General features: G+C 41.5%; 1 protein-coding gene across 4 annotated transcripts in view; it reads right to left on the bottom strand.

Moving 5' to 3' along the window:
- RGS7BP (regulator of G protein signaling 7 binding protein) overlaps nucleotides 1-24,377 on the bottom strand; it is an 84,844-nt gene that overhangs the window by 7,985 nt on the left and 52,482 nt on the right. For 3 of the 4 annotated variants that reach the window (XM_054578407.1, XM_054578408.1, XM_054578410.1), the window contains exons 4-5: nucleotides 10,592-10,739; nucleotides 7,524-7,594 (exon numbers count right to left, since the gene is read on the bottom strand). In XM_054578407.1, coding sequence (XP_054434382.1) covers nucleotides 7,524-7,594; nucleotides 10,592-10,739 — 219 coding nt within the window. Of the gene's footprint in view, nucleotides 1-7,519; nucleotides 7,595-10,591; nucleotides 10,740-24,377 lie in introns of those variants that run through there. The other variant, XM_054578411.1, reaches the window with a different exon arrangement.

Raw genomic sequence — 24,377 nt, 5'->3', positions numbered from 1 at the left:
TTATACACAGATACTAAGAGATTTGTATCAAGACTGACAGCTGTCAGAGGTGAGGGAGGTTTCAGGGTCTGGGTGAGAAAGATGAAGGAATTAAGCAGTACAAACTGGTAGTTACAAAATAGTCACAGAGATGTCGAATACAGCAGAGGAAGACAGTCAATAATATTGTAATAAATATGTATCAGGCCAGGTGCATACTTAAGGCAATGAGGGGACCACTCGGTGAAGCACATGATTTTCTGGCTGCTTTGCTGTACATTTGATACTAATATAGAAAAATACTGAATATAAGCTGTAATTGAAAAATAAAAAAGACTGATCCTTGTTATCTGTGCACTCATTACAGTGAACCAGAAACCTTTTGTGTCACTGAAATTCTCTTCACGCAGTCTTCTTTTCCTATATATTTTTCCCTCACTAGTGCTATATGCACACCCATAAGCATACAGAACACTCACAAGTGAATAGGAAGTGTTAGGACTGATGAGAAAGTGTCATTCAAAGAACAGGCTCCTGTTAAGGACAATTGATGATGTGGGGCATCTTTGTGGAGCACTGGTGACACCTTTGCCTAGCCCAGAGCTTGTCTGATTATCACCTAGCGCTGAGGTGACACAGAACCTCCCAAGTTCTTGGCAGACATTCAGAGCAGCTTTCTACCCCACAGGAAGCCAACACCTGCCTAAGTGCTGACATTCACGGAGCAGTAAGTATGCCCAGGACGGTCTGAAGTGAATTAAGTCCAAGAAAAGATGTCTTTCCACATTGATTAAAATCCTGTCTCTCCAAAGTGACGGGTTGCCAAAAGAATGTGAGCAAAACAGACTGTGTCCCCACTCATTCTAAACCTTCTGGGCGACTTCACCTGACCTTCTTGAGACAGCTTTGATTTTTATTGCAAATGTTTGAGACTTCAATAGCAATGAAGCAAGAGAGAGACAAGTACAGTGCTATGAGAATTCCGAGGGGAGAATTACTCCCAAGTGGGGGAGAAGGAGGAAGACATTCATGAATCCACAGAGGTCTTGGTATTCGTGGTGGGCCGCAAGGGGAGAGGAGGACTTGGACATTTGGTGAAGTAGGGGGTTAGGTGTTCTAGATGGAGGGAGCTATGTGAGCAAAGGCAGCCTGATTTGGGGTCCAAATCAACAGCAGAGCCTGGCTGGAATGAAGAGCCTATGAAGGAGGGGGCAGTACAAAACAGAACTACTAAGACTACCCTAAATATCGCCACATCTGTCCCTGCCTCCCTGTCTTTATAGATGCCAGTTCTTTTTCCAAGGAAATGCCAACCCCTTCCTCAAGGTTAGCTTAAGCACTTTTTTTCCTGCAAAGTCTTTTCTGATTCCTTCATGCTTCCAAATGTCCCAGCCCTTGCCACATCATCTGTTTCCAACCCTGTCTTCCTACCACCCTCGAAGCAACTCTTTGTAAAATTCTTCATAAATTTCCTGCCCCAGCTCTCCATCTCCCACTCACTCCTCAACCCCCTTTAACTAGGCTTCTGGGCCCAAAATTCCAAGTCAGCGGCTTCTGCCAGCATCACCAGTGACTCTCCTGTTGCTAAATCCTGCAGATATTTTCAGTTCTTATTTAGCTGAACTACCCTGCCACTTTACGTATTTCATAGGGCTCTCCAGGTTCCCATCTCAGTCCCCTGTGTAAACTGCTCCCTTCCCCTCAGACCTTCCATTGTGGCCTTCTAGGACTCTTCTCTACGCACATTCTCCTTCGGGAGCCTCGGCCATTCTTAGGGCTTCAACGACCATTATGCTGATTATGTTTAAATCTGTATTCCCAGTGCTCCTAGTTTGCTTATCTCACCTTACATAAGACTTGTACATCCACTCTTATCCACTGAGAGTTGCTCATGGAGCCCCCTTGTCCAAAGCTTCGATTGTCTTCTGTCTCTACTGCTCCTCCTCTGGTCTCTCTGACTTAGTGAAAGACACCATCACTCGCTGCATTTTCCAAGTCTGACCTTGGGTTTCATCCTTGGTTCTTCCTTCTCCCTTGGTTCAACCCATTCAGTTGGTTGTATCCATTGTCTCCTCACTAAATCCCTCCAGTGGCTTTGGGATAAAGGCCAAACCTCTCAACATGGTTTACAGGGACCTTCATGATACAGACCCTATCTCTCTAGTCTTTCTCTCAAGCCTCTTTTCTAACCACGTTCCAAACTAATGAAGTTCTCCTAGTTCATCAAAATGCCCCACATTTTCATCTCCCCAAATGCCTCCACATATCCATGATCTTCTGCCTAGACTGTGTTTTCCCATCTTTTTCTTTGTTTAACTCTGATTCATCCTAAGATATCTCAGCTCAGATACTTTCCAAAAAGTAATTCTCAATATCCCCATTCCCACCAAATCTAGCTATGTGAGAATACAATATGGACTTGCAGCAACCTGTAGCTATGGCATTGTTATATTGCAAGCGTTACTTTCTTTGTCTTTCCAACTGTGTGTGTGTTAGTTGTTTCCAGAATTCATAAACTCTACCCTGAAGACTCCATCACAATTTCTGTGACAGGAGGCATAGGTCATGTAAGAAAAACTTCTCAGGTGTTTCTCATTCAAGCTGTTCTGTTAAGACAGAGAGCTTCTAAGGGAAGAGACATCCCCATCACCAAGCACAGCATTGGACACCTCATAGGTGCCCACCACATGTTGGATGACGGTGGGGACATTGGATACTAGGGCAAGAAGCTTGTTCTTCCTTCAGTACACAATGAGCAGGCACTTAACGTTGTGAGTTGGAGCTCAACATAATCAGAGTAATGTATTAAGAAACTCACATGTGATCAGTGATGTGTGCATAAGACTGGAGGAGAGAGAGGGATTACATATCACACTGAATCCTATGAATGAGGGACAAAAGGTTGTAGAGATCACAAAGGATATGGGGCTGTCAGTAAAACTGCCCAGATAATATTCAGGCACCAACTTGAAGCACAGAAAGTTTTCATTTGAGGCCCCAGGGGAAGGACCTACAAGGTCATCTCGAGGCTTACAGGTGGCATAACTGCCCAGTGTTCTTCCGCCAGATATCATACTCTGCTGCCTGATATAGTCAGGCTCGTTCTGGGTGTGGAGGTCCAGATGGGAGTGGATGAGGGATACAAGTGTGGGGAATTGCTCTTAGACTCAGTTTAGTCTGGAGTAGGGCTGTCCTCAGGAGTGGACTTATTTGGAACAGATCCAACTCCTGACTGATCCATTTCAGACTTACTCTGATGCATGATATTAACAACCAAATTCGAGGCAAGAGTGAATGTACTAATACACCCCACTGCACTCATTGAGTCAGAACTTTAGAAAAAGGTGAAACTGTCTTTCAGGCTTAATTTATTTCTACCAATTTGTTTTGTCTGATTACAACGTGCACTTAGAAGATACTTGTCCTTCACTTTCCAGTCTCCTTTTAGCCTTTGTCAGTAACCTTGTGGGCTCTCCACAGGTATTTCCATTTGTAATCCATTTGACACAGCCAGACTATCATAATTAATGAAGCTCCCTACAGCACTGTCACTGACCCAGAATGCAGAACAGAGGAGGCGCCGAGCAGTGGAGAGAACAGTGGGCTCAGAGCCAGGAGGTCTGGACACTGTCTGGAGGAACTAGGGTGGCTCGCTGTTTTTTTATGTACCTCTTTGTCTCCGGTCTTTGACCAGAGGGTGGGAAAGGAAGGTCCTGTCTAAAATGAAGGCCTAATCACTAACCATTACAACTCCTGTTCTTGGCCACCCTCCTTTATTTGCCACTGAAAGTCAATTTAAAGTAATCTGTTAAGTTTTGATTATGGAAGGAAAGGGATGAGATCTGACTAAATCTTTAAAAGCTAAGATAGATGAGGAACAGTTTCTGATTTGAGGGCCAGGACGGAGCCTGGAGAACAGGGGCGTCTGAGCATTTCTAGTGGAGGCTCCCCCAGCACTTGGCCAGCAGAATTTTCACATGGCCAAGGTTTGAGGAAGGAGAAAGGGGGACAAGAAGTAGTATCTTTTCCCTTTTTCCTCTTTGCTCCAAACACGCACATAAATGAAATTAAAAGAGTGAAAAAAAGCCAGAAAGAAAACAAATATCTTTCTACAATGGTTTTCATCCAGTTAGTATTGTTTTGATCATAAGGTCCTACTGAAAAGAGCTGATATACATTTTTCTATGTGGCATCTCAGACGATCTGCGCGCGTTACCTAGATCTACATAATAAACAAATCACCTGGAAAGAATTTCAGGTAGGTCATGGGGAACTCCCTGTGGGCTAGCTTGGTATAAGGAGTCCGAGAGAGGAATCTGGCTAATTTGTTCATTAACATGGCACCGTATGTATTTGCTGAAAAATGTTCCCAGCTCCAGTGACTCGCTCTCCTTCCCTCCGGCCTTCTCAGGTTCACATGCCCCTTTCTCCACAGGTCAGCTCACAGTGGCAGCGAGCTCTGAGTGCCCACTAAACACGCAGGGAGCAGAGATGTGTCTCCACATGCCAAGGGTTCCCATTTCTCCCACAGATGAAGAAACCTGAATTACCCATAAGACTTCACGTCTATTTTCTAAATTATTACTTTAAAATTCTACTGCATCTCTGCCTCCTAAAGAAGACCTTGCCTCCCTTAGCTTTTGCCTTTTACTTTCCCAAATAGATTCAGGGTATCATTTAATTACTATTATTATATTTAAAATCAAATTACTTTTGTTTATAAAAATAATATAAAGTTACAAAAATATTTATATTATACTTTTTATGAATATAAACAAGGTCCTAAGTAAGTAAAATGAAATTTTTGTTTTCCCATTAATGCACAGTCTAAAAACCGTTGGAGGAATTTCCACTGAACGCAGAGGGACTAGTGGGATGGGTTGGTTTAGAAGAGAGGCCACATGGTGCACCTGAAACTCAGGCAGGGGCACCCTGGGCAGCCATCCTCCTGGGCAGCTCGGTGTGGCGTGCAGCCGGAGGCCTGTGTGCTGTTGACGGGGAAGACTTGCCAAACACATTAGGAAGCTAAGAAAAGGCTTCAGACATGAACCCCAAATCCAAAGTCGTGGAGATCCATGTTCTAAACAGCAGGACACTACATATACTCAGTAGCAGTGGGGATTGTTCTTTTTGATGCAGATTTGGAGTTTTCCTGAGCTAACTTGGGTGGGCCAGCCAGTAAATAATGATAACAATTATAATCGCAACAATATAGTAAAGCATTTGTTGAATGCTTGCTCTCTGTAAGGTTGCTAATAGATATATGACATACATTGCATCATTTAATCTTCATAACAACTCTCTAAGTGATACTATTATCTCTTTTTCAGGGATGAGGGAATGGAAATTTCCAGAAGTTAAACAACTCGTTCCAGGGCATAAAGCTGGTAAGTGGCAAAGCCAGCAATCAAACCCAAAGTCCCTGTTCCCAACCACCACGCTTATTTCTAGCAACAAACGTGCAAGCTGTGGTCACATGCCGTGGGAAAACACGGCTTTCCTACACTGACTACAAGGTCACCAAAACACTGTACCCATGGCTCAAGGCAGTTAGCCAGTCACCAGGCTCTTCACGCTGCGCTTTTCCGACACTACATCCATCCCAAGTGGCTCAGGCCATGCTACTCCTCAGCCTTTTCGTCTGGTGTTCTCACTTCCACCGCTCCCCCTTCTGCTACGCTGCTCCTGAGCCAACAAGCGCTCCATCTCCACTGCCAAATCCTCTCCCCGCTAGTTCAGAGGAGGCAGCACCCTCTGCTCCCTCCTGCCCCGGCTTTGCTCAGTGAAAACACAAGAGTTTTTTTCTTACCTCTAAAAATCCTCTCTACGCCTTCTAGTTACCACTCTCTGAAGTGGATGCTACACTTAGGGTGGTTCTGGCCATGTGTGCTTAGTGAAAGTCCTGATTATTAGTCCTTTTTACATAGTTTCATACGCTGGGGCTACAAAGCTGGGTGTAGATTTAACATTGTTTAAGGCCAGTGTTATCCTACTATGCCTCAAGCATTGCTCTCAGTACTGGAGATACCATAATTAATAAAAGGACAATTAATAAAAGCTTACAGCAGCCCCTTCCTCATGGAGTATCCCCCTTCCCTGTCTGTCAGAGCGTTTTCTCCCATAGGAGAGCTCTGGGAAGGACTGCCTGGAACACCTCCCAGCCTCTCCACTTATAGTCTCTGTGACCCTGACCAAGTTAGCTAACCTCTCTGTGCTTCGGTTTTCTACAAATTAGGAAATACTAATAGCATTTCTCTCAAAGGTGTTGTTAGAATTAAATAAGTTAAAAGAGTTAACAATCTACACTATTAGGATAGCAGCTGTGATATTTTGATATATAATAAATATGTTTTTGGTCTTCCTCCTGAAACTCTTGGAATTTCCTAAGTGCTAAGAGCTATAAAGGTGTCTTGTTATATTAATGAGGCAACTTTTGGAAAGCACCTAAGAATGGGGGTTGGTTGGAACCTTTCGTCCCAACCCATGACCTCCTGGGAGAGGAGAGAGGCTGGAGATCGATTTCAATAACTGATGACCAATGACTTAATTAATCATGTCCGTAATAAAGCCTCCATAAAAATCCAAGAGGATGGAGTTCCAAGAAATTCCAGGTTGGTGAGCATGGGAGGTTTGGGGAGAATGGCACTTTCAGAGAGAGATGGAAGCTCCATGCCTTTTCCCCACCCCTGTCTTCTGCACCTCGTCTATCTGGCTATCCCTGAGTTATGACCTTTTATAATAAACCAGGGATCTCATAAGTAAAGTTTTCTCTGAGCTCTGTGAGCCACTCTAGAAAACTAATCAATTTCATGAAGGAGTCATTGGAACCTCCAATCTATAACCAGTTGGTCAGAAGCACAGGTGACAACCCTGAAGTTGCCCCTGGCCTCTGAAGTGTGTGTGGGGGAGGGGCAGTCTTTATGACAGAGCCCTTAACTTGTGGGATCTGATTTTATATCCAGGTAGTATCAGAGTTCAGATGAATTGAAGGACACTCAGCTGGCACCCGAGTGTTGCTTGGTGGTATGGAAACCACATCCTAGTTGGGTGCGGAATCATACCAGCACACTGTAAGTTCTCAATATATGTAAATTATTACTATTACTTCTTTAGATAATTAAATGTCTAGATGGCAGAGATCTTTTGAAAGTATTCTTAAGTCTCCTCCACTGGGCTGTAAACTTCTTAAAGGCAAGGGGCAAGTTTCCAGACCTTTTGTGTTTGCCACGCCTGGTATAGTGCTTTCCATAGCTCAGACAATGAATAAATAACTCTTAACTGAATAGGCCAGAGTAGGAGGCGTCTGTTTTGAGGACAGGTTATATCTGGGTTATCCTCAGGCAAAATTGTGTTCACCTGAGAGATTCCATTCTTATTATCATAGGTTTTGAGGAAAGACAAATGTACGCTCAGTGTTTTCTGTTGTTTGTGTAAAAAAAAAAAAACAAAAAAAAAAAACTTGCTTTAATTTCTCTAGAAACAAGTCCCAAGGTTCTCATGTTAAAAAAAAATCCTTTGCTTCAAAAAGAAATGACATAACTCACCTTGATTTTTCAATGGTAAAGGCATAGTTTCCCTGAGTTTGCTTAAAAGGTTTTTCATTTCTCGCATGTCTCTGTAAAATTGATCAAAAGAGAAAATCATCAGCTGTAAATTTCTGCAATGCAATCTCAAACAGTCTGTTCTATGAGACAACTGAAGGACAAGAGTCTGTACTTAATTGTACTAGCCCTGGTTTGCAACAGGCAAAAATTGAATCTATTTTGCTTTTATAAGGAAAAGCAATCTGAGATGGGTTGGCTCTGGGAGGAAAGAGAACTGCTCCGGCAGACATTTCCATAGGGCGTTCTGCAGGAGAGGTCCCTGTTTTTGCCATCATTTGGACCTAGCTGAGATCACAGAAGAGGACGGTTCTTCAGATTTCCAAGGGGAGGTGAAGGGCACACAACTAGAATGATGGGGTTACCCTGGGCAAAGCTGAGGCCGGGTGATGGTCAGACAGCTGCTGTGGTTGTGTAGGTTCACTCGCGGTTGTCATTCTTTACCATGATTGGAATTCTGTGTAACACAGATGTTAAGCATTCACAAGTGCCAACACTTAGTAAACTGACTTGGAATGATGGGACCGTATGACAAATTCTAAAACTGTCCCAGAAGAGCTCTTCACCGTGGATGAAACAGAGAAAGAGAGAGACGGGGGGAGGGGTGCGCTTGGGACAGTTGGGCCTTCCTCGAGGCACTGGCGTGTATGTCTGACGCTGCGCGCCTCCAATGTCCACCCTCCTTCCAGAGTACATACGATCATGAAACCACAGAGGTAGAGTAGGAAGCCACCGTCCTAGTAGTAGGAGGCAAGTTGGACTTTTCAAATCTTTGGGACAGTGGCTCCCCACATGTTCAGCAATGCTTATCCAGTAGTGTCAGCACTCTTGAAATCCCAAGACATGGTAGATTTCATTTAAGGGAGCAAAAAATCAGATACATCTTTTAGTTAACTCTAGAATAGGCAAGCAATAGCAGGCACCCAGGACTTAAGAAAATTTGGGGGTGGATAATCATAAAACGGGGGATAGTCTCTCTGTTAATCTATTTTCTTCCTGCCATTTGAAGAAATCAGAACCACCATATAAGTTTAGTTTTGAAATTACTTGGTCCATTTCATAAAACACAGCTGTTTCATTGAGTGTAATTTGAGGACCACTTGTCTTGGGGAGGCAGAAACCCCATGGCATCTCCCTCTAAAGTATTGACTAGTATGTGGCAAGGAGGGGAAAGCAGCTTACAGATCTGTAATAATACACCTGCAAAAAATGCAGAATACTTTTCCACAGATGAAAGGATGTTTCCGTGTGGTACTGCATGCTGATCAGCCCCTGGGGGTGTTTCTAGAAAGAGAAGTGGGGGAGAGGGAGATGGAGGACAGAGCCCTACATCCAGAAGGGCGAGAGGCACCTTCTGTTTTCCTGTAAAATTCAGAAGTGTAGATGGGATGGGTAGGTGATGGGCAGGCACAGGCGGGGAAAGGCTAGTAACACAATACGTGAGGTTGAGGCATGGTCTCCGTGGAGAGCACCAGTTCTCAGCCTTGGCTGCTGCATGGGAGAATCACCATATGCTGAGCCCTGCTCCATGAGAGCCTAATTTGGCTAGTTTATGGTGGGGCTCAGTCATCAACGTTTTTAAAAAGTCCTCCTTGATTTTCATGCGCAGCCCAGTTTGAGAGCCACTGATCAATTAGGGTAGAGTGACAGGGGAACTGAAGAAGCCACTGTCTCAGACACGTCTATGTGCCTACTTTTCTCAGTCATTGCCATCTCCATCAACCTCCATCCAGGCTTTCAGGCAGAACTGAAACACTGCCAGTACCGTGGGCTATACTCTCCGGTTCTTATTGCCAGCCATAGCTTGCTTTCTGCAAGCTCACAGGGCTTGGATATAGCATTTCTGCAAGGCTTCTGAAAAGGAAAAAAGGCTTTGCTGATGGATTATGCCCTGACCATGGCATTCTGGCAGATAGTTCTTCCTGGGAATAGAGCAAAGCATTTTCCATTTTATAAATTAAGATAAATCACTCCCTCATCATTTGTCTATAGTTCTATCAAACTGTGCCAAACAGCTTTATTGTTTGAATGTTGGATTTCCAAGCTTATACAAAATCCAAGTTTTATTAATAGCACATAATTACCATATGCTTCAATTTTCTATAAACACAGAAATTCGGTAATTAGCTTTAGAATTATATTACAATCTGAAAGTAGAGCCACAATGGCTATAAATGCCCTTGTGTGTTACATTTCTAAAAATAAAAAAATTAAAATGTTCATTATCTTGTCAATGACTCAAACCCCACACACAGAGCACTCAGTGGAATTGCCCAGCATTCATTCAGCTGCTTTGTGCTGGTGCTGGGGACATTAGTAGCAAAGGACAAGATATCACTGTGAAGGCCAATAAACAAGGACACTGTCTTTCTGCCTTAAAGAATGGCATTTTTAGCATTTAGATGAGACACAGCACTTATTATTATATTATTACTGCACCCTTTTCTCAAGTGAAATAGAATCACTATAGAATCTTTTCTTCCCAGGGAAGAAACTCCCTCTACAGCAGCGAGCAACTGCTTGCTAAGGCAAATGCATTAACTCGCTGTGACCACTGGGGGACAGTCAATCATATCCTGGGAGAACACGAGAAAGGAAGTCCTGTAAAAACAGGCGAACTAGACTGAATGCTCAGCCCCTGACTGGCAGCTAAGCAGGCCATTCTATATGTCTGAAATCTGAGAATCTATGGGAGACGTCTTGGTGTGATTTGGGGACTTAGACCACTGAGTGAGCTGCGATGGCGTGTAGGTCGAACTTTTTCCCTTCCCAGGGAAGTACACTGTTTCACTGGAGATGCAATGGGGTGCAGTGGGATGAGCTCTGGCCCGGGAACCTGTGTCCACTGGAATTTTTGCTACAGTTCTATGGCAGGATTTGGACCCCTTGCTTTCTCTTGACTCAGTTTTCCAAGAGCTCTGTTTCTGACTGAAAATCTTGACTCTCTGTAGCCCCGAAGAGTATTAAGTGGAGGAGGATTGGCAATCTATTTAGGGTAACTTCCCACTTACCTTTCTGTATTCTCAATGTCTGTGGAAACCTGCCAGGAATGTTGCTGAGTATCTACGGGGGATGATGAGGAGTCCTCAAGAGCAGGGGTTTCAGCACTTTCCTCAATTTTGCAATCCAAACTCTTGGTTCCCCCCGCAGGCTCCTTTCCTAAGGGGCAGGGAGGTGGGGTTGGGGTGGGGGTGTTGGTAAAGAGAAGAGAAGAAATGATAAATGCAGTTGTATACCCAAGATGTCATTACAAGCTTGGCTATGCTTTGAATCAAGTGCTCTATTAATGCTAATTTCTGAATACTAAAATAATTGGTACATAAAAATAAGTGTGTGTGTGTGTGTATGTATGTGTGTGTAATATATTTTCACAACATTCTGGGAAATAGCTTGTGGCTGATGCAATTTGAAGATTAAGGTAAAAGCAAAGTCCTGTCTTTGATGGAGTATTGTGAGTATATGTGAGTTAGATCGGGTTAGCGTGGGAGGGGGGATTCAGCCTGTGAAACCAGGCTGCTTTTTGGTCCTCAGATTCAGGGGCAGGTAAGAGGCCCAGGAGCACAGGACACGCAGCAGGAGGAATGGGAGCGTCTGTCGGTCTGGCTGATTCTGACGGTGGCTCTCTTGGCCCGTGAGAAGCAGAAGAGATTGTGGACCTGCTGTCCATTTCCTTGGCTCCCCAACCTCCTGCATTGTCTCCTCCTATGAGGAGGGAGCCCAGCCTCAAGAGTCAGCCTTATTGTGCTGAGACCATAAAGTGCCATCAAGTAAAGTGCCATGTACTGAGGAGCCATCCACAGTAATGGACTGCCAATCCACTAAGACTTACTATGACTGATGTCAGGTGAATAAATCAACACTTTGTGGAATTAAATCTCCAAAATGGTTCAGTCATAATTTATATTAAAGCAAATGGGAATTATAGTCTGGGGACTCAGTTAATGTATATTTCTGCCCTGAACATTTGTGCATTGAAAGGTGGCTATCCTGGAACCGTTGGGATGGCCTGTGTACCCTGAGAACTGGGTTTTGAACCTGGCTTTGTCAGTCATTCACTCACTCATTCAACCATTTACTTTGAAATACTTCTTGAGTGTCAGGTAAATATCAGGTATAGGTCTTGATGCTAGAGAGATAAAAGTGAAAGAAAGACATAGTCTTTTTTTCTCTTTTAATCCCCATTCAAGGATATGTTTATTGATTTGAGAGAGAGAGAGAGAGAAAGGGAGAGAAACATTAATGTGAGAGAAACATCCATCAGTTGCCTCCCATCCATGCCCCGGGGATCAAACCCACAACCTAGGTATGTGCCCTGACTAAGAATTGAGCCCACAACCCTTTGGTGTACAAGACAAGGCCCCAGCAAACTGAGCTACCTGGCTAGGGTGAAAGACACAATCTTTGTCTTATGGAGCATAAAGTGCTGGAGATAGACAATTTAAAAAATTATACAAATAATTACAAAGCTGTTGTATAATATTGTATAGTCTGAAAAAAGGGTATATACATATATATGTATACTTTTACTCTTTCATCCAATTTTGTTTGTGCTATGTAGATACAGCTCTAGACTAGTTAGAAAATGGTTACAGCCCATATCACTGAATATTCATGAGATAGCAGCTAGACCAGGTTAGTTTCCCTAATCCTGGTGGGATTGTTTTTGCATGTTTAAAAAAAAATAAACAGAAAATGAAACAAAACTTGTGCAGAGGATGGCTGTTCATGGTAAAATCTAATAGGAAGCTTTTTCTTTGGGCTCCTGATCTAAAGGTAACTAGCAAAAATCTCATCTCTATAATTTCAAAACCATGTGGTAGCAACACAAGCAGAAAGAGACAAGCAATTAAGTGGTAATTAACTGCACACCATTCATCAGCCTATAGTAGAAATGAACTTTGAATATTCAGCCAAAGCACAAACACAAATTCACTGATGAGAACTTTTGATCATACTGCATGTACTTTATGCACATTGATCCTGGGTAATGGAATTGCTTTTCCAATTTTATGGCATGCTGTTGGGTGGAAATTAATTAAGCACATAATTTAGCATATTACCACTTCACAGTTGGAGGGCATTGACCTCTTAAAAGTATTTGCATTGTGCTTCCTGGGAGGGTGCAGCAAATGCAGTCCATTTGCCACCCACCTCTGGGCAGGGTCGGCCACTGTGGGATATCAGTCTGAGCAAGGGCTCCTGAGACCTGAGACCAGGGCAAAAGAGGGGCTCCCCCAGAGCATCCTCTGAAGGACAGGCCCATCTGGAAGCACACAGAGCTCCCGTTACACTCCTGTGGGGCTGAAATGCCTTGGAGAATGGAGAGGGTTTGGAGAGCAGAGAAGATACACACAGATGAAATTCTCTCTCTGTGGGCTTTGCCTGGCTTTGGGGTCACAATGGCCCTAGTTCTGTGGTCAGGACTACAGAGCCCAAAGGGTTTATTCCAATAGGGATGGGGGGGACACAGTGTGACATTCCTTCTTGGAGTCCTCTCCCTACCTTCCTCAAGTATACACCTTTCACAACAAAGGCATCAATAGGATTCGCTCCATAAGTACTTTGTTTACAATCACTGCCTGTAATAATTCTATTTATATAAGACATTTAGAGAAGCTATTTATATAGCTTTTTCAAAGTAAAATAACAATTCATGTATTCCCAAAACATGCCTATGAGCTTGTAATTGCAAAGAAAATCCTGCTTCTCCTCCTTCTCTAGACCTAGCTCTACTAATGTGGATAAACGAAAATAAAAACTTTGGATGCTGGACTTGCAGTTTAGTACCTGTGTCAGCTTGCAAACGCTCTGAAAAATTTTAAAAATATGATCTTTAAATTTCTGAGTTATGAAATGACTCCTAAATATGTCTAGCGATGTTCTTTCTATAGTAATCTTTTTGGCATTTGACTGGCATTTGCAATCAATTTTCTCCAATTTTTTTATTTTGAAAATTAGCAAACCTACAGGAAACTTGCAAGAATAATACAACAGACACCCAGATAGTCTAGTTTCACCAATTGTTAATGTTTAGCTATATTTTCTTTTATCATTCAGTCTCTCTCTGTCTCTCACATATGCATGTGTGTGTATGTATTGTATATAGGTTTCCTATATATTATATTGGTCATATATAATGTTTATCAATATATTGATCACATATAATTTTAATATAAAGTTATATATTATATATAATTTTTTTACAAACTAAGAGTAAGTTGCAGGCATTAATGACACTTTATCCTTTTTACTTCATTATATATTTCCTAAGGAACAGGATGTTTTTGTACATAACCTCTAAATAATTATTGCACCAAAAATCTTTGATTAATATGATTCAATGCAATATGAATATTTAATAGTTTCTATTAAAATGTGTTCCAATTTTATCCTTTATAGATTTTTTTATATTTTAAAAATATTTCATTTATTAATTTTTGGAGAGAGGAGAAAGGAGGAAGGAAAAGAGGGAGAGAAACATTGTTCTGTTCACTCCTAGCCAGGGATGCAGCCCACAACCCAGGCATGTACCCTTCCTGGGAATCGTACCAGCAACTTTTCAGTCTGCAGGCTGGCGTTCAATCTATTGAGCCACTCCAGCCAGGACTGTACTATTTTTTCAATCAAGGGATCCAGTTAAGGATTGTGGACTATATTTAATTGTTCTCTTTCTTTATTTTCCTTTTATTTATAACACCCTTGCCTTTTTATTGTCTTTCATGTCATCAATATGTTTTAAGGAAGAGTCTAGGCCAGTTGTTTTATAGAATGTCTTTCAAGTTGGATTTGTCTGGTTTCCATATGTATGGATTAAGAGTAAACCTTTTGGCAAGAATATTATAGAAGTGATATTTTGTTCTTAGTGCATGGTGTCAGAAAGCACATACATCAGTTTGTCCCATTACTAATGATGTTAATTAAGTATTATTGATGGCTTGGTAAAGGTGGTTTCTGCCAGCTTTTACAACTGTAGATACATCCTTTTCTCTTTTTAAAAAATTTTTAAAACTGTATTTTATTTTTTAGAGAGAGGGGAAAGAAGGGAAAAAGAGAGGGAGAAACATCAATATGTGGTTGCCTCTTGTACGCCCCGAGCTGGGGACCTGGCCCATAATCCAGGCATGCGCCCTAACTAGGAATTGAACCAGTGACGCTTTGGTTTGCAGGCTGGCACTCAATCCACTGAGCCACACCAGCCAGGGCTTGTTTTCTCTTTTTAATTAAGCAATCCATGGAGAAATTCATTGATATGCTATAGACTTTTCAATTTAAACCTTTCTTTAGGTTTGAGAAATTTTTTTTTCTATTTTTCTTGATTATCTACACTCTATTCTCTCTGTTCTTTCAGAATTCCTATTTTATATGGGAGTCTCTGGATAGTTTCTTCACTGTCCTCCACAGTCCATATTTATTTTGGGGCTGAATTCTGGGAAAACACCTTGACTTGGTCTTTCAGTTCACCCTTTTAGGCTCTCAGTGTTTCTATTAGAATAATTAAGAACTGTGAAAGGCCTGAGATTTTCCTCTATCTACAGTCTCATGGATACTGGACAAGGACATGAGACTCCTGGGTCAGAGAAAAAGACACTTTATTACTCACAAAATGGCAGTAGCCAGAGTATCAGCGTTTATGTTGGTTCTAGAATCCTAGTTCCCACAGGGACATGCAAATAGGCCAGATCTTGTCCGCACACACGAGGGGCTGTGTGACAGAAGAGGAACCCTGAGCTTAGCAATTCAGAGGTTTTTATGAGCAAGTCTGCCTTTTGCTCCAGAGGGAAACATTCCCATTACACTGAATCGTAAGCATGCCTTGCTCTGGAGGGAGACACTGTCTCTGTTTTCCAAGGCATTTACTAAATAAACATCCTTGAAAAGATGGTGTCAAACAAGGGGTGTCAGTGCCTCACTTTGCAAGACGTACAGAAACGCAAGAGACTAAAGGAGAATTGTGTTCTAGAAGTAATTAACCCAGTTAATGAGTTTTTATTGGTTGATACCATTTTTATTTCCAATGACTCTGGCTCCTTCCTTCTTGTCGCAGACAATTATTGTTTTATGGGTATGGCAGACTACTAAATCTCGCTGAGAATATCGATTACATATATTTTAAATTCTTCATCTGTTTCCACTTTAAAATTTGTTCTTCAAGTATCAGTTGCTTGTTCATTGCGTTCAGCATTTCTCTTTCAGGGTGCTGCTTTTTCTTACAAATCTAGTCATTGTTACATTCAATATTATCTTATATTAGTGTCAGGTCTACAGCATAGTGGTTAGACAATCATACACTTTACAAAGAGCTCCCCCAACATTCCTAGTATGCATGTGACATCATACCTAGTTATTACAACCCCATGACTATTTTGTAATTACCAACCTGTACTTCTTAATCCTTCATCTTTGTCACCCAGCCTCCCAACACGCACCCCCCCAACCCTGCAACCATCAGTCTGCTCTCTGTGTCTACACGTGTGTTTCAATTTTGTTTGTTTATTTTGTTCTTTAGATTCCACATATAAGTGAAATCATATGGTATTTGTCTTTCTCTGGGTGCTTCTCACCAGCCTGTTTTAGGGGCTCCACGTATCCTGAGTTTTCTGTTTATAACTCCTGCTCCAATGAGATCTACTGAACAACCTATTCTGGGAAAGAACACTGCCTTTTTCTTCTACAGCTGCCCTAATAGAGGCTCAGAGTTATTTCACACTCTGCTCTGCTCAGCAGCCCAGTCCTCACATTCACACCAGGCGTCTTCCTGAGGCAAGCAATGATGCTCTTCTTTGCTCAGCTTGGGGCAGCTCAGCTCTGGTCCCGCTGCATGCCCCACCCCTGCCAGTCCCCCACTGCCCTAATACAACTTCAGACTTAAATTTCCCTGACAAGAGTTCCAACTGCCTGTGATTTGTATCTGTCAAGTTCAAGTTTGAAACATGGCTAAACTGAATTTCATTTTTGCAGTACTTTTCTCCTGCATGAATTTTATTTGTTTCTTCGTGAGTTTTTATCCGGCTATGGTTTCCTCTGTTTATTTATATCCTCCAATCCAATCCCAATTACTTTCTAGCTTTGAGAAATTCCTCAAAAGTTCTGCTTTGTTAAAGTCATCTTTATTTGGCTTGTTTTTCAGGGGCATGGGAGAGGGCTGTGTTTGCCAACCTCTAGTTTCTGTTCCTCTTACAAATAGGAGGGGCCATGTGACAGAGTTATGGCCAGTGGATTCTAAGCAGAAGTGATGTATGTCTTTTCCAGATTGGCTCCTAAAAATCCTCCCATATGATCCTCTATGCTTTCTTTTTACCCCGCGACCACTGAATGGATGTGGAGAACAGAAAGAGCAAGACTGCCCACCCCACCCCAGCCCTCGCATCGAACTATGACACGGACTTCTTTATTTACAGAACTCTTATTGTCCTAATCCACTGATATTTGGTATTGTCTCATGCAGCAGTTATCCTACCCTGAAAAATATAAGAACTAATATGGATTTATTCTTTTCATTATATCTTTTTCTGTTATTTCAATAGATTCTCGGTAGGAGGGAAAAAACACTATATGCATGAGTTTAGTCCAGCATCTTTGGACAAGTATTCCTCCAATTACACTCCTCTTTGACAACAGTTACAGGATGAAAGCAATTCACTCACTTGCTCAATAATTATTATTTTAGAATTTACTCTGCTTCAGGCACTGTGCTAAATACTGGGGATGTGATGGTGAATACACTCAAGGTGACCAAGTTTAGAGAGTGACAGACAAGAAACCAAGCAATTATCCCTCAATGTAACACATGCTACATGCGATCTGCATCATGGAAATGCTTGGGGAACACATTGAGTGGGCATCAGCTGAGCCTTGGAAGGCCAGGAAAAGCTTCTTCATATGTATGGGAAGTCCTATCTAAGTCATGACCCAAAGAAAGTCTAGAGGTAGGCCAGGTGAAAGGAATGGGTGGGGTAGTGTGGGTAATCTGTTTCAGGCAGAGGGAGCAACGCAGGGTCCTCCAAGTAGTTCAAGATGCCTTGACTGTGGCTGGGCAGAGTATGGTGCGAGGGGCACGGGAGGAGCCTTGCTGGTGGGAGATAAGGCTGGAGGGGATAGAGTCATAGTTCATGGATGTTCTTCTGAGCTGCATTAAGGAATCATCAGAGAATCACCCCACAAACCTGGACAGTGGCCACTCTGAGAACTTCCGCAGCTTCTTCTCTGACCAGGTGTTCTTGGAATGGAGTGCCTGTTCTCTAATATCACGTGGACTCTCAGAAAAAAAGGGTCAACCTGCTTCCAAATAGTATCCTCAAGTTAATGTTTTCCTTTACCCAAGAAAATGAATATGCATTTAAAGTCATTTCACTTCTTATTATGAAATGAAAAACTCTATTCCCTGAAAAATCAATTTCAGGCCTCAGTGAACAAATATTTTGCTCAGATAGGGAATGAAGGTAAGGAAGAAGGGGAGCCTTTAGAACACCTTGAAATCACACTGAGCTGGCTTCATCACTATTTAGAACTGGGACATCAAAAAGTTGGCCACTTTTCTTGGGGCCTTGCAAAGCTTTCTGCCCCCAGCTCCTTGGGGATTTCCATGTATTTTTAGCCTGTTTATGTATAATATAATAGGCATGTTTGAGGAAATGTTAAGGGAAACCACCCATGAAGCACATACCAGTTTGGAAGGCTGGTTATTCTTATATTCGTGAGAAATGGTCAGTTTGTTTCAGGGGAACAAAAACACATCTGATTGTAGGGCAGACTTCAGCATACCACAGAGCACCCTCAGCCTCAGGGGTCCTAGGTACTGGCCCTGCAAGATTGGGCTGGGGTCATTTAGTTAGAGTGGGGGCGTTCTTTTATACTCTACTCCAGGGCCTCTTTCCTGCTCCTGATCTCTGCTTTCTCCCATCCTCTTTCTTCTGTTTTGGACTTTCATTCCTCCTTGTTTCCCTGCCTGCCTCAAGCCTGCCAGTGACAATGGGAAGCATTGTTATAGACAGTGTCTTTTCTGGAGGCCCTGAGTTTGCCTCTAGTGTCCAGCAAAGTCAATTTTATTCATTTATGTAAATTTTTCCAGGAATCAAACAAAATGAGTCAATCTTCTCTGAGTTAATAATGTGTCTTGGCACTACCATTTCTTTGATGGCAGGGGCAAATTTCCTATGTCCTTTGTACTCCTGACACATTATCTGCTATGATACTATGACCAGGGAAGGCCTTCAGTATAGTTTTCATACTGACTGTGAACAATAAAATGCATATGGCTTACATGAGATGCCCGGAAGCTTATCCAGACAGTTATTCTCACTCTCACACATTTTCCTAACTGGTAGGTGCTTTTTAATACCAAGCACTATGAAAAAAAACTGGGGAGATGTAGGTTTGTTAAGTAATCCATTTTTACTTTCTCATTTCTAAAAATCATGTAATTTAACCAGAAATAAGTTACATTAATTCACTTGTTTACCAATATGGAGAAATAGTTTCAAATGCTTTTCTATGCTATGGTAAGACGGTATTCCTGGTGCCACAAAATACATAGTGGAAAGTAACAATTATATCATACGCAGAGCTCCATTCTTGCTCCCAAACTGGGAAATAAACACTTGCCAATTCAGAAGAGACACAGAACCATCCTCCTTCCTCTGTCTGCTGCCCTGCATCCTACTCTGTGATCCTCATGGCACTGTAGTTCCAACACTGCTCCCAAAGTAGCAGCAACTGAGGTGGCTCTGGGCAGGTGAGTGAGAAAGCACAGGACCCCTTTACAGCACAGGGAAAGGGCAGACAATGGAAGATAGATTGGAAGAGGTCCCTGTGAGGTTTTACTGCTCCATTTCCAGCCTCTAAAGTAGAGCAGAACAATGAACAAGATGGATTGACTACATAATTAATTGATTTCAGCTTTCCTGTAATGGATGTCTAAGGCTAAGCCATGATCCTTTTGGATCACATGAATGGTGCATTTTATTTTACTTTATTGAGTATAATCATTTCTTAAAATTAAACTTCTTTGCCCAAAGTAAAATATTTTATAAATCATTAAATGATCTGTGGAGTTAACTTTCCCTCCTACCTTAAAAGTAACTCCCTGAACTTTTTTTATTTTAGTAAGAAATTAAATACAGTGAATTTTATCCATTAAACATGGTATTCTGAAGTATGCACACTAATCATTAAGCCAAATCTGTGGGTAAAATTCAATCATCATGCTACTACTGGTATTCACCTCTCCATTCGATGTGTTGTCTTGCCCTACTCTACTGTAGCTTAGTGGGAAATGGACCGCTGTAGAGGAACAATCACGAACTTTGCAGTGGGAGCGATGTGCTATGTGACCTTGGGGCGGCTACCTCTTTCAGCCTCAGTTCTTTCGTCTGTAGAATGGGGGAAATGATACTTAGGGATAAAGTGGGACAACAGGTGTGAAGCACCTGGCAAGTAGAAGGCACATAATTAGTGGAAACTTATCGTTCCTTTGATTCTACTACTCAGTTGACAGCTACTGGGACAAAAGGTGATGAATATGGTGTCCTACTAACTGTTTGGCATATGAAGACATGCAAATAGAACAATAATAGATGGCTTTAGATCAACCTTAGATTTCATAAGTTGGTCATACTTATATTCTTCAAATAGTGTAAGTGTGTTCTGGTCTGGGTTCCTTTGCATTAGGTACCAATGTTTATGAGCTTGTTTCCTCTTGTCACTCAAATCTCAGATTAAATGCTACCTCCTCAGAGAGTTTCACCATCTCTTCTAAAGCACCCAGTCACTATTACATCACCCATTCTATTTTCATTATTGACATAGCACTTATTAATATTTGGGATTTTTAGAACATTAAAAAAACCCTATTATTCTGCACTAGACTATGTAGTCCACAAGAACATGGAGCTCTTCAGCTTGATCACTGCACCTACAATAGAGCCTTACATATGCTAGGTGCTCAATAAATATTTGTTCAAAGAATGAAGAATGCATGTTTCCATTCAGAATTTGAATCATAGTCTATTTAAAGATTTAGCCTGCTTCATTTCTTCTAACCTTCTTGTGGCTATATTCTGTTTCTGTCTTTTTGTTGCTTGTTTCTTTTATCAGTGTGGGCCATTTCCTTTTCTTAATACAGGACTGAATACCCTGAAGTCTTTACTGCCCATAGTCTGCTCTTTGTCTTGAGTTCATCCTGTGTTTTGCTGAAGAGCAGTTCATTAATTTCATTAGAACCTCTTGAGCTCTCAGCTCCCACGGGATTTTGATTTAAGATTTTTCAACTTTCAACATTTCTCTACTCTTTCCCTTTTGTGATTACATTTCCCCTTGTATATTTTTATCTCTGTATTTATCATGGTGGCACATTTCAGAGAAAGAACCTCTTACTTGTGGGGGAAGAGGGGAAAATGGTGTACCTCTGAGGACCTAAGCTACAGCCGAGAGGCAGAGCAGAGTGAGAGACGGCCGCTGACAAGTAAGATGAGATGAGAACAAAGATGGAAAGAGCAAGGTCATGTGTGAAGGGGAGCTGCACTGTAGTGTTCTGTCATCTGTGCTCCTTTCAGAATGGGAATGTTGCCAACACTGATTGAATGGGGAGAGAATGTGGGAAAGGAAAGCTGTGACCACAAGAGCAGGATCCTTCAGTTCCCTTAGAAACCAGGCTCCGCTTCCTGCCAGCGGAGTGAATGAAACCTGCAATCTCATTTCATCTGGTGGCAGGAAACAGGCATTAATGGTCAATGTGAAACATGGACTCAGTTATGGGAAAAGACTTCCTACCAACCAAACTGTGAAAAAGTGAGAGCAACTATTTTTCACTATAAACAGGAAATAGACTTTGTCAAGTAATGGTCCAATCTACAACTTGAAGTGTTAGAATATGAAACTACAAAACATCTAAAATTATTCCCTTTTGTTGTCTTCTTGAAACAAATACAGTTTTTCAAAACCTCACTCTGCATGGGATAACTCAATAGTCTTTATTAAATGTGGATTTTACTTCACATTTCAGTAATTTAATTTAATTTTGCTGCCCATAAAAAAAAGAAAATCATTTTAGTACTGTTTTTCTTCATTTTTTTGGCAATAGCATGATGTTGTTAAGTATAAAAGATTTCCAAGTAATAGATTGTACCAATCAAACTTATGAGACAGCAAAAATTCAGAAGCATTGTATATGCAAAAAAAAAAAAAAAGATCCACTAAAGTTATTGTTAAGGGCTAAGGATAATTGTAATTTGCTTAATTGGGAGAGAAGGACAATCTTCTTTACTAAATTCATGCTCACTGCAGAAATGTTAAAATAATTTGAGGCTTACTTTTTCTGGAAAGAAACCATACTCTTTGCATCTGCAGTGACCTTGTGTGCCCCCCAAAAAGTAAACTCATCACTACTCGGTGCAATAGTAAAACTAAATGTGATATACAATACTTGTGGGATCTCTGGTGGCAGCCGGGGAGATGATTAGAAATAAAAATAACTGAAACAATTTGGTTTCAGTATTTAATCTCAAAGAAAAATTGACCAGAGACTCTTATTGAGCCAAACTTAATGATGCAATTACAATTCTTTTACTTTCCTTGATGGGAAAGAAAATGCTACAGGAGAGGGGAATGGCCAACGTGTAACAGAAGAAATTAACCTAAAAGTTATCAAAACACCATTTTTTATAATAGCATTAAAAAAAGGGTATCAGAAAGGGAATTTAAACAGAAAGAAATTTTGAGTGTTACAGACTAGAACTACTTACTATTCCCCTAAGACTCTAAGGATTATTTGATTTCCATCTCTCTCTCTCTTTCTCTCTCTCTCTCTCCCTCTGTCTCTTTGAAGACAGAAGGCAGGGGGATAAATCTGTAGCAACTTAAGTTAGAATTGATGGTGGCCTAAGAGACAAAACAAAAGCTAACAAGCAACATGAATTGTAAATTATTAAATTTGGGGTGTAAGGCAGTAAAATTTAAGGATGACTAATAGTACATTGCAGTTGGCTTATAAACATCTGTTAAATCAATGAATGAGAAAAGAAAGCCTCCTGACTTTGGTACTGGGTGATTGGTGCTGCATTGAATTCTTGAAGGACTTAGTGAGGTCATCTAGAGAGGCCCTTCCCTAGCCTAAGGGATATTACTGTATCAGGTGTATACTTTTTAGAGTTGTATATAAGTTAGGCACTAGAGCAGGGGAGACGGAGCAGGGATTATTATTTTTAAAAGAAGAGGAAGGGAAAGAGGCAGCTCAGATCCTGCTATGAAGACAGAGGGCAGTGGAGACCTAATGAGCTGATCAGATAAGAGGTGATATGTTTATTTGTATGTTCAAGACCACATACATTAAGATAGAAATCTGTATGAGGGAACCCCTTTTACTTTTAAACAGAGCTAGTAGACAAGCATTTTCTTTTCAAAAGTCAATGGTGTCCTCACTGGTGTGGCTCAGTGGGTTGAGCATCATCCTGCAAACTGAAGTCACTGGTTCGATTCCCAGTCAGGGCACTTGCCTGGGTGGCAGGCTAGGTCCCCGGATAGGGGTGTGTGAGAGGCAGCCAATCGATGTTTCTCTCCCTCTCTTTCTCCCTTTCTTCCCCTCTAAAAATAAAAATAAAAACCTTTTTAAAAAAGTCAGTGGTAAAAAGACAAAAAGTAGGAGTGGATGGCAGAAGGAGACCAACTTCTAACTTCTCAGGTGGCAAACTGAGAAGTTAGAGTGGGAGTAAGAGGGAGATAACTGGGTGTCAAGGACATGTCATCAACAAGGGAGATTCCAGCGGCAACATGGGCATGAAATACTGCAGGCACAGCCAATGTCGACCTGGGGAAAAAACTACCATACCCAGGCTCAAAAAAGATGAAAATTCTGTCCTCTGAAAGTGTGTTTATGTGTGAACATGTGTATACAAAAGATTTGATTATTATAAGTACTTTACCATGCCATTAGTTCCCCCCAAATTGCATGTTCATTTGACTTCAAATCTCTACTTTGTTTCTTCATCTGAGACGTCCTTTTCCTTCCCTACCTAAACCCTATCTTCACAACCCAGCTCCAGTCCCACCCTTTCTAAAAGATATTCCCTGAGCATTAGTGTATTGATCTTTTCTGTCTCTAACGTTAAATCATAGGCAAGTATTTCATTCAACATACCCTTTATTCTCTTAAACTCAAGCACAAAATGTTTGCATTCAGGAGGTTCCCAATCCATTATTATTGGATGAATTAGTGAAGAAAATATAGGTGTCAATCCTTCAGTGATGGGACTTTTGGCTTCCTCCCAGCATTCACTCCATTCTACCCTCTCACGTCATGTAATAGCCACTGGATGCATGGGGTTGACCCTCTGCTAATCCCAGGGATGGATCTTAGTTGCCTAAACCACTCTGTAAGATTCCATCTCTCTGGCTACAGTGATTGGTTCAAGTGTAGACCCATGATCTGACCTGGTCCAATGAGAATGAAGCTTAGGGTATTTGCTAGTCTGCAGTGGGGAGAAGTTCTGTCTTTTTATGGATCCTGTGATGTGCAGATGTTATTACTGGAACTATTGCAATCAATTTACTAATGAGGGAAAAGGCAGCCTGAGGGTTAAGCCAGGGGAAGGCAGAGCATCACTGAGAATGGGAGTCAGTGGTCTGATCAAACCATTCTGAAGCCACTGCCTCTCCTGGAGACTTCAGTCATTTCAGCCAATATACTCCTTTTAGAGCTTAAGCCTGGTAATGAGATTTTTCTATTACTAATATACCTCCCTATTGTTTGTTGAGGTTTCCCTATAAAAATAGGGATACAATAAAAATTATTGGGATACAGTATGT

This window comes from Pteronotus mesoamericanus, unplaced genomic scaffold, assembly GCF_021234165.1.
Source record: "Pteronotus mesoamericanus isolate MK-2021 breed Mesoamerican mustached bat unplaced genomic scaffold, CSHL_Meso_final contig_50, whole genome shotgun sequence".
In the NCBI taxonomy this organism is placed as follows: Eukaryota; Metazoa; Chordata; class Mammalia; order Chiroptera; family Mormoopidae; genus Pteronotus; species Pteronotus mesoamericanus.
The sequence above is the reverse complement of the archived record's forward strand: the minus strand, read 5'-3'. Positions and strand labels throughout refer to the sequence as shown.